General features: G+C 40.2%; 1 protein-coding gene across 4 annotated transcripts in view; it reads left to right on the top strand.

The window, feature by feature from the left end:
• Window positions 1-10,980, top strand: part of DMXL2 (Dmx like 2) — a 176,447-nt gene that overhangs the window by 110,443 nt on the left and 55,024 nt on the right. For all 4 annotated transcript variants that reach the window (XM_008269002.5, XM_051821996.3, XM_051821997.3 and 1 more), the window contains exons 18-20: window positions 1,232-2,908; window positions 5,182-5,292; window positions 10,437-10,606. In XM_008269002.5, the coding sequence (XP_008267224.4) occupies window positions 1,232-2,908; window positions 5,182-5,292; window positions 10,437-10,606 (1,958 nt within the window). The remainder of the gene's footprint in view (window positions 1-1,231; window positions 2,909-5,181; window positions 5,293-10,436; window positions 10,607-10,980) is intronic.

The following is a 10,980-nucleotide window of genomic DNA, read 5'->3' as shown; positions in this document are numbered from 1 at the left end:
TTCCTTTTTTCCATTGGTTCATCCCCTGATGGCCGCTGCAGCCAGCGCACTGCAACCGGCGCACCGTGCTGATCCGAAGCCAGGAGCCAGGTGCTTCTCCTGGTCTCCCATGCAGGTGCAGGGCCCAAGCACTTGGGCCATCCTCCACTGCACTCCCAGGCCACAGCAGAGAGCTGGGCTGGAAGAGGGGCAACCGGGACAGAATCTGGCGCCTCGACCAGGACTAGAACCTGGTGTGGCAGTGCCGCAGGCAGAGGATTAGCCTATTGAGCTGTGGCGCTGGCCCGTCTTTTTTCTTTGCTTTTTTTTTCTTTTAAGTTTAGTTATTTATTTGAAAATCAGAGCTACACAGAGAAGGACAGGCAGAGAGAGAGAGAGAGAGAGAGAGGTCTTCCATCTGCTGGTTCATTCCCCAAATGGCCACAATGGCCAGAGCTGGTCCAATCCAAAGCCAGGAGCCAGGAGCTTCTTCTGGGTCTCCCACGAGGGTGCAGGGGCCCAAGGACTTGGGCCATCTTCTACTTTCCCAGATTACAGCAGAGAGCTAGATCAGAAGTGAAGCAGCCAGGACTTGAACTGGCACTGTAGGTGGTGGCTTTACCTGTTAGGCCACAGCACCAGCCTCTGACCCCAAATCTTAATCACTTATACCCTTTATCTTATAGTTGACAGTGGATGGGTGTTGTTAGTCTTTGACAGTAGTGGTAAAAATGGGGGTTATGGTTCAGTGTTAAGAGAAGATGAATTCAACCTGGTAAAAAGGGTGAGCTCTATTGGTCTGTTTAGCTCTCTGAAGTGAAAGAGATGATAGGAGTAAATCTGGGGTCTGGATTATTTGAGTGCAGCGTAGGGGCATTTGAAGGGCAATTGGTAATTAAGCATCTTGTTGAAAGTGAGGCGGTATATTATGGTGAAGGCATTTATAAATTACAGCAGATAGCACATTTATTGATTAAAGGTTGTTTTCAGTTTTATTTTAATTTTGCCTCATTTAAACTTTATCTAGAATCAATGGACATTACATGTTTTGATTTACTAATGGGTTGTTCAAGAGTTCTTTAGATACCTTGGCCAACCGACATTTAGAATAGGACACTAATTAATAGGGTACTACAGAGTTATGCCAGAGAAGCTCATAATGCTTTTGGATTTATCATGTCCTAGACTTTGATTATTAGCATATTATTTAATGGTTAAATTATTGTGACTATCTGTGCTTTCTTTTTTTAAGGCCATCTGAGTTCTTCTTCAATTTATCCAGTGTGCCTTGCACCATATTTAGTGGTTACAACTTGTTCTGACAATAAAGTACGCTTCTGGAAATGTTGTATGGAAACCAACCCACAATGTGATAAAAGTGAAGAGAAAGAAACCTATCATTGGAGGAGATGGCCCTTGATGAATGATGAAGGAGAAGATAATAGCAGTACAGTGAGCATTGTGGGAAGACCAGTTGCTGTTAGCTGTTCATATACAGGTCGCCTTGCCGTGGCTTACAAGCAACCTGTCCAGCACAATGGTTTTGTTTCTAAAGAATTTTCCATGCATGTTTGTATATTTGAATGTGAATCTACTGGAGGGTCAGAATGGGTTTTAGAACAAACAATTCACCTCGATGATTTGGTTAAGGTTGGGAGTGTACTTGATTCAAGGGTCAGTGTTGACAGTAATCTGTTTGTATATAGCAAATCAGATGCACTTTTGAGCAAAGATAGATACCTTATTCCAAATATTAAACATTTAGTACATCTGGACTGGGTATCAAAGGAAGATGGCTCCCACATTCTCACGGTGGGAGTTGGTGCTAATATCTTCATGTATGGGAGACTTTCAGGAATTGTAACTGAGCAAACCAACAGTAAGGATGGCGTGGCTGTTATTACTTTACCACTAGGTGGTAGTATCAAACAGGGAGTTAGGTCAAGATGGGTTCTTCTTAGGTCTATAGACTTAGTGTCTTCTGTTGATGGCACACCATCACTGCCTGTCTCTCTGTCTTGGGTGAGAGATGGGATATTGGTGGTAGGGATGGATTGTGAAATGCATGTATATGCACAGTGGAAGCATGCTGTCAAGTTTGGAGACCCTGAAGCTGATAGTCCAGATGCAGAAGAGACAGCAGTACGTGATCATTCTGCCTTTAAATCTAATGTGTTGGCAAGAAAAAGTATTGTTGAAGGTGCAGCTGTTGCCGATGATGTTTTCTCCTCACCGACTGTGGTTCAAGATGGTGGCTTATTTGAGGCTGCACATGTACTTTCCCCTACTCTCCCACAGTATCATCCAACTCAACTGTTAGAATTGATGGATTTAGGGAAAGTTCGAAGGGCCAAAGCCATTCTCTCTCATTTAGTAAAATGTATTGCTGGTGAAGTTGCAATAGTAAGAGATGCTGATGCTGGAGAAGGAACTAAGCGACATCTTTCTCGAACTATTAGTGTAAGTGGCAGTACAGCCAAGGATACAGTCACCATAGGAAAAGATGGTACTCGAGATTATACAGAGATAGATTCTATTCCTCCACTTCCACTATATGCCTTGCTGGCCGCAGATCAGGATACATCCTACAGAATTTCAGAGGAAAGTACAAAAATACCACAAAGCTTTGAAGATCATACCGAAAGTCAAGCAGATCAGTATTCAGAGCTGTTCCAAATCCAGGATGTAACAACAGATGATATTGATTTAGAGCCAGAAAAGAGAGAAAACAAGTCAAAAGTAATAAATCTTTCACAATATGGACCAGCTTACTTTGGCCAGGAACATGCTAGGGTACTTTCAAGTCATCTTATGCACTCAAGTCTACCAGGCCTTACCCGTTTGGAGCAGATGTTTCTTGTAGCCCTGGCTGATACAGTAGCTACCACCAGTACTGAGCTTGATGAAAGCAGAGATAAGAGTTACTCAGGTAAATATTCTCATTAAAAATGTATAAAGTTGTCATTAATAAATATTTGTATTACCTGTATTGTGACTGACAAATTGCAGTCTTTCTTTTAAACCCAGTGGGGAAAAGACCTTCCTAACAGATGATTGCTTTTCTATCATATGCTCAATATACTGTAAAAGAAGAGACAGGCATGGCAGGCTGTTGCTTGCATGTGTGACTAAATGGGTTTGTGATATCCATGTGCATAGTGACATGAGTTTTGTTGACAATTATTTTCTCTAAAAGTCCCTTGAGAAAGTGGTTTTCAGGCATTTCATGTAATACTTACCTTGGCAACTTCATTTTTAACTAGAAAAGCTTTTGGGAACCTCTTGAAACTAGGCTCCATTCTCTTTTAAGCAGGTTGTTCAAGGTAATGGTGTTGTGTGTAAATGCTGGCATTAGTAAAGGAAAGTAAAATTTATTGACCGTTCCTTTACTTGGTGAATATTGTGGAATAGTGAAGAATTGCTGGGTACCAGACACTTTATATACTTTATCAAATTAATTTTCACAGCAGCCTTTCCATCAGTAACTGTTACATTATTTTTTCAATGAAGACACTGATCCTTTGGAAATTAGGTGTCTCATCTAAGATCATATAGGCAGTAAGGAGCAGAAATATGGTTCATGTGAGGACCAGACCTGTATTTTTTTTTTTTGCTGTTTCTTAAGATTTCCGAATTTGGGTTGAAAAGACTGTTCCCACAGCCATTTTGAAAATATTTCTTCATATAGGTTTACCCCCTTTGATGTCTTCAGGGTTTTCTCTTGTATAGATTGAAAGAACAACAAATTTTGAAGACTTTAGCCTTTGACCTATTTTGTAACTATGTTGTATGCAGTAGAGTGAGATTCTGTTCAGAGTAACCTTCAGCTTTTGCTGCAAATACTAGTTTTTATTCTGGCCATTAAGAAAGTACGCATGTCATAGCCATGAACAATAGTTTAAAATTTCTGGTTCAAAACTGTACCATTGGCCAGACAGTATGGAAATAGTTTGTCGCAGTTACAGTGAACATTCATGATGTAGATAAGGCAGAAATGAATGTCTCTTTCACAGGTGGAAACTAGAGTTCAGAGATTAAATTCATTTACTTCAGAGTCAGTTTACTCATCTCAGTAAATGTTGCTAAATAAATGAGTTCTATTTATCCAGGTCAGACAACTCACAGGCACTCCTGACTCTGCTTTCACTCACACCCCTCATCCAGTCCCTTGGAAAATGGTATCCATTCTAGTAAATTCCAAACACAATTATTTTCCAGCACCCCAGTGGTGACTACTGTGGTCCAAGTCACTGTTGTCTCCTGTCGATTTACTTACAAAGTCTTTTAACCATTGCATTCATGTTACCTGCATCTAAGGAACCAGTGATCTTTTAAAATTTTTTTATTTTTAAATATTTATTTATTTATTTGAAAGGCACTGTTAGAGAGAGAGAGAGGGAGAGAGAGAGAAAGAGATCGATTTTCCATCCTCTGGTTCACCCCCAAATGGCTGCAGTGGCTGGGGTTATGCCTGGCCAAAACCAGGAGCTTGCAATTCCATCCATGTCTCCCACATGGGTGGCTGAGGCCAAGCACTTGGGCTGTCTTCTGCTGCTTTCCCAGGCACATTAGCAGGGAGCTACATTGGAAGTGGAACAGCCAAGACTTGAACTGGCCCTCATATGGGATGTTGGCATTGCAGGCCACGGATTAATTCACTGTGCCACAATGCCGGCCTGGTGATCTTTTTTAAAAAACAAAATTACGTTAAACCATTTCCTGCCCAGTTTGTATCAGTGGCTTCCATCTCACTTTAGTATTAAAGCCAAGCACTTCCCAAATGGCCTGTAACCTTTTGGTAGTACTATGTTTCCATTAAGCTTATCAGCCAGAAACATGTTATCTATTAATTATATAACAGATCATTTCACTTTACTTACTATTCTTAAATCTCATCTGAATTCGTGTAATAAATATTTTTAAAAGTTATCTATAACATAGATAATATTTTTTACTAGATTTCAAGATTTATTTCATTTATTATGAATAAATGTCATTGTTTCCTATACTGACAGATCTTTGCATTTTCCAAAACCATTAATCATTTAGGAATTTATTACTCAAACATTTTTATGAAGATGTACATATATAGATTTGGTACAGATTATTGTTATTACATTTAATGTTTATTTTTAATGTTTTATTGGTGTGTGGTCTGTTGTGTTCTTTTTTCCTTGAACATATTTTCTATTTATATTACAGGAGGAGACACATTAGATGAGTGTGGTTTAAGATACCTATTAGCTATGCGCTTGCACACATGCCTTTTGACATCCCTGCCTCCTTTGTACCGAGCACAGCTACTTCATCAAGGTATTTCACTTACTGCTTAAACCTTTGCACAGCTTTTATTTAGTGCTGAAGTGGTGAGTATATTTATGTTTGTGTATAAGCATTGGGCAGATCATTATATGAGTATGCATACCCATCACTGGCATAAGGATCTTTCTGTCGCATATCATTTTTCTGTGTATCTTTTAGCTCAGTTCTGTGACTTTCATTTATCTAACTCAGTTTGTGAGGCTTTACTCCTGAAAGTTACAGTAGCTTAGAGAGTGTAAGGCCACCACAAAACACACCAAACACTGGAGTTAAGGGAAAGGTTTATTGTTGGGTGGGAGAAGCCTGTCAGACCGAGGTGGGAGGGTGAGAGAGAGGAATCAGGAGGATACGTGAGTGGGAAGCAGGTCCTATTACACCTTTGCAAGGGACAGGGAAATAGGAGAAGCGAATCCCATTAGGGTAAGGGTGGAGCTGACACCTGTGGTTGGGCCACCTGGTCACCTGGCTTGTAGCAATGGTGACAGGGGCCAGAGCCTAAGATGGCATCAGGGGCACAGATTATGTCGTAGGTAAGACGGTGCCATCTTACTAATGGAGAGTAAATGTGATAGGCTTGAGGTTGTAACTCAAAGGATCTCTCCACAAAGTAGTTAAAAATTTTCTTTACCTCTTGTCTTTCCTTTGAAAGTTATATCAGTTCTGCTGTCTATGTTATATTTGTGTTAATTTTAATGTGAGCATTATACTCTTAGTTATTTGATATTTAATAAGGTCTGCCATGTTGCCCCAGTGGTTTCTGAACTTGCAGTGTGCACTGTCTGCCATTTACCCTTATTTGAGACATAAGGATTTATATCAACCCTCTTACTTACAAATGTTTTTTTAAGATCTATTTATTTATTTGAAAGGCCAAATTACAGAGAGAGAGGGAGAGATCAAGAGAAAGATCTTCCTTCTGCTGGTTCACTCCCCGAATGGCTGCAACAGCCAGGACTCAGCCAGGCCAAACTTATCTTTAATTCCATTTTCCATGAACTTTTAGACGTATCCTCATATGCATTAGTATTATAGGACCTAGAGGACCAGGCTTGATACCCATGGCACAAGCCTTTACCTTATCAGTGTTTTTTGAAAAAATGATTTTAAACAGTTCACTTATAATCTTTCATGTGTCTGAAATATATTTATCTAATCTTTCATTTTTGAAACATTTAGATTTTGTTGTACTTTTTCCTATTTGAATTATGACTAATGAACAATCTTAGAACCTTACATGTAAATATTTATGTATATTTCTGATGATTGGCTCATGTTTTCTAGCAGTGTAATTTCTAGGTCAGGAGTCAAAGGACATGAATATTCTTGACTCTTGCGCTCAGTTTTGCCAAAATGCCCTTCAGAAAGACTGTTCAGAAGCAGTCTGATGATACCAGACTCAACCCAATACTAACATTTGATATTACCGCTTTAAACAAGCTATGCCACTTGGATCATTTTAATAGAAACCCCAGCATTGTCTAATATTTCACTGTGAAATGATATTCAAATCATATTTCATCAGTTAATGACAGTGGTGTACATTGCCCAAGGAGATCTAAACTGGTCAGATTCTAAAGCTTTGTCAAATTCCATTTCCCTTTAACTACAGTTGTGGGTGATGGTCCTGGGAGCAGTTTTCAGGGAAAAAGGGAAGTAACTGCTACATAGATAGAAAAGCTATGAGGAGCAGAGATGAGCTGCAGCGAATAGCCGGCTGTTGGGAGGTAGATGAAACCAACCTCCTCCCGGTGCCCTTGTTCTTTTTCCCCTAATATCTTCACCCGATAGGTTTCCATACACATTCATTGCTCTCTTAGTCTTGCCTTCTGAGCCTGATTCTTCTGATATGCCTTTGTACATTTTTGGTTTCTTCCTATTCATATCAAAATGTTAATTATATTTAGGGTTGTAGAGTATATTACATATTATGAACTTTATATGAACAATAACTGTTCATTTTGCGTTGCTTTAGAACAGTAGTTTCTAAAGCAGAATACCACTTTTTTTGATGTAGTAAGCTTTTCTTAAACCAGACAAAAATTTAAATAGAAAATTAATTGCCTTTTAGTTCCTAAAAAAACTACAAATCTATGTTATTTATTTAAAAATCAATGTTACTAAAATTTGTTCCATTTATTTCCTAAATTTGTAGAGGTAGTTAAGACTTGTTGCAATAATTTTGTGATGATTTCAAGCACAGGTATATGTAAATGTTGGCAGTGGGACATTTAAAAGACTTAATTATTACTCAACTCAGTCAAAATTGTTCTTTTATGTTTTCTAAAGGAATTACTGTAAAGTACCAATTATTAAAAAAGCTTAAAACTACAAATGAAATCTATGCTAGTTGATAATGAAACAACTTATATCTAGTAAAATGGACGGCTTTGCAGTGTTCGGAGGTCCATGTTGTAATGTGACTCCCACTGACCTCAGACAGTTCTTTGCTTGATAAGTTTCTGTACCTGGCTGCTGGACTCCCCTGGCTTCTTTCCAAGGCTTCTCTGCATTCTTCCTAGCATTCCCTTTTCTGTCACCACTATGTGTTGTTCACTCCCTCATATTCGCTCTTTGCTCCAAGTGGAATAGAGTGTTTTCAGGAAACTAATAAATTCATTTGTACTCCCATGTCTGCTGATACCACCAAACCTGTTTTGTTGCACCTAAATACACCCTTTGATATCTGTTGCCTTTTTCCAGAACAGACAAACAAACAAACAAGCAAAAGCAAAACATGAGGTTTATCATGTAGCATCATGATTAGGCAGCTTTAATCCACTTCTGACCCAAGGCACTAACAACAGAGGGATGTACCACGTGACTGACGTGTCCCCGGCATTCCCTGGAACTCTGATGAGGTTTAGAGCTTGTTTCAAAGTGCTGTTTAGCTTCCTGGCCAGAGGGAAGAGGGGCACTTTTCAGTGTTCAGTGCTGGAGTGCGGTCCTCCAGCAAGGGGGCTGTGAAACAACGCTCCAGCACTCAGGCCCAGTGCTTCCGCTATGAGTGATGCTTTCCCTGTCAGCAAGTTTGGTCTGTGTACACGTGAGTGGCTCAGACTTCAAATCTCTCTCTCTTTCCAATGATTAAGCTTTAGTGCTTAGTATCCCTAGTTTTATAGGAGGAAAATTTTACAAAAAGTTAGGAATTTGGATTTTGCGTGTCCTGTCATATTATTGAATTCAGTAACTTACAGCATTAACTCCTAAATGATGACAAATTTCATTTTTCTTTTTTTTTTTGAAAGCTTTCATTTAATAAATAAAGATTTCATAGGTACAGCTTTTGAAATATAGCAGTTCTTGCTGTGGCCCGGGAGTGCAGTGGAGGATGGCCCAAGTCCTTGGCCCTGCACCCGCATGGGAGACCAGGAGAAGCACCTGGCTCCTGGCTTCGGATCAGCGCGGTGTGCCGGCCGCAGCGTGCCAGCCGCAGTGGCCATTGGAGGATGAACCAACAGAAAAAAGAAGACCTTTCTCTCTGTCCACTCTGCCTGTCAAAAAAAAAAAAAAAAAGATGGCATTGGTACCTGCCAACTTAATGGGATTTGGAGTCCCATGGCAAGTTTTTAGCTTTGCCCTTATGAGTAAGTCCAAGGGAACATGTGGCAAACTGTACATCTCCTCCCTCTCTTATTCCCACAGGGATCAATTTTCAATTGGATTTAAACACCTAAGAATAATTCTGTGTTACTTAAAGAGTTCAGCCAATCGTATTAAGTAGAAAAAAGAAAATACTAAAAAGAATAAAATAGTAAGTTGTTCCTTGACAGGACAAAGGCTGATCAAGTCATTGCTTCTCAACCTCAAGTCATTGCTTCTCAATTTCACTTCTACAGGTTTTCTTTTAGGTGCTCAGTTAATCATCACAGATCAGGGAGAACATATGAACAGTCCCTTTGGGACTGGCGTATTTCACTCAGTATGATGTTTTCCAGATTCCTCCATTTTGTTGCAAATGATCAGATTTCTTTTTTCTTTCTTTTTTTTTTTTTTTGACAGGCAGAGTGGACAGTGAGAGAGAGAGACAGAGAGAAAGGTCTTCCTTTGCCGTTGGTTCACCCTCCAATGGCCGCCGCGGCTGGCGCGCTGCGGCCGGCGCACCGCGGCTGATCCGATGGCAGGAGCCAGGAGCCAGGTGCTTTTCCTGGTCTCCCATGGGGTGCAGGGCCCAAGCACCTGGGCCATCCTCCACTGTACTCCCTGGCCACAGCAGAGGGCTGGCCTGGAAGAGGGGCAACCGGGACAGAATCCGGCGCCCCGACCGGGACTAGAACCCGGTGTGCCGGCGCCGCTAGTCAGAGGATTAGCCTAGTGAGCCGCGGCGCCGGCCTAGATTTCATTTTTTTTTTAAAGATTTTTATTTATTTTATTTGAGAGGTAGAGTTACAGACAATGAGAGGGAGAGACAGAGCAAAAGGTCTTCCTTCCATTGGTTCACTCCCCAAATGGCTGCAACGGCTGGAGCTGCGCCATTCTGAAGCCAGGAGCCAGGAGCTTCTTCCCAGTCTCCTACATGGGTGCAGGGACCCAAGGACTTGGGCCATTTTCTACTGTTTTCCCAGGCCATAGCAGAGACCTGGATGGGAAGAGGAGCAGCTGGGACTAGAACCGGCGCCCACATGGGATGCTCGTGCCAGGAGGATTAACCTGTGCCACGGTGCCCGCCCCTCATATTTTTTTTTTTTACCGCTGTGTAGTATTCCATAGATTACATATCCCATAATTTGTTTATCCAATCTTCCGTTGACGGGCACCTAGGTGATTCCATGTTTAGGCTATTGTGAGTTGAGCTGCAATAAACATGGAGGTGCAGATAGCTCTTTTATTTGCTGATTTAATTTCCCTTGGATAAATTCTGAGGGGTGGGATGGCTGGGTCATATGGTATAGGTCTATATTCAGATTTCTGAGGTATCTTCAAACTGTCTTTCATAGTCACTTTACCAGTTTACATTCCCACCAACAGTGGATTAGTATACTTTTTTCCCCACATCCTCACCAGCATTCATACATTTTTCTTTATACTTAAAATTTCTTTCCAGAATGAATGAATATGTCACTATGCAAAGAGTGTTTTTGTCCTTTTTCTTTTTTTTAAATCTCATTCTGAATGTTGTTATTTCATTTCCAATGTAGGTGTGTCCACCTGCCATTTTGCCTGGGCATTTCATTCTGAGGCTGAGGAAGAACTGATTAATATGATTCCAGCAATTCAGCGAGGGGACCCTCAGTGGTCTGAGTTAAGAGCAATGGGAATAGGTTGGTGGGTGAGAAATATTAACACACTTCGAAGATGCATTGAAAAGGTAATTTTACTTCATTAGATTTGGAAGTTTAACAAAAGACTCTTGAAACATTTTTTAAGTAAAATTATTTGATGATTGCAAAAACTTTGCTTTATTACAGTGTTCATATATTATGATATCACTTGTCTTTTGCTGTGTATACTGAATTTATAATATGTGTCTGTGGAACAACAATATTGTCTGTTATTGGTTGAGATATGTTCCAGTTTAATAAAATACAAAAATCAAAATTTAGAAACTAAAGTTCTTGTCCTTCTACATTACATAGGAAAAATTATTATTTTTTAAGATTTTATTTTATTTATTTGAAAGGCAGAGTTAGAGAGAGAGAGAGAATCTTCCATGCACTCCCTAAATGGCCACCATGGCCAGGG

The sequence above is a fragment of the Oryctolagus cuniculus genome, chromosome 12 (assembly GCF_051225735.1).
Source record: "Oryctolagus cuniculus isolate XC-2025 breed Fujian yellow rabbit chromosome 12, ASM5122573v1, whole genome shotgun sequence".
Taxonomy (NCBI): domain Eukaryota; kingdom Metazoa; phylum Chordata; class Mammalia; order Lagomorpha; family Leporidae; genus Oryctolagus; species Oryctolagus cuniculus.
Note: the sequence above shows the minus strand (reverse complement) of the source record. Positions and strands in the feature narration are given on the sequence as shown.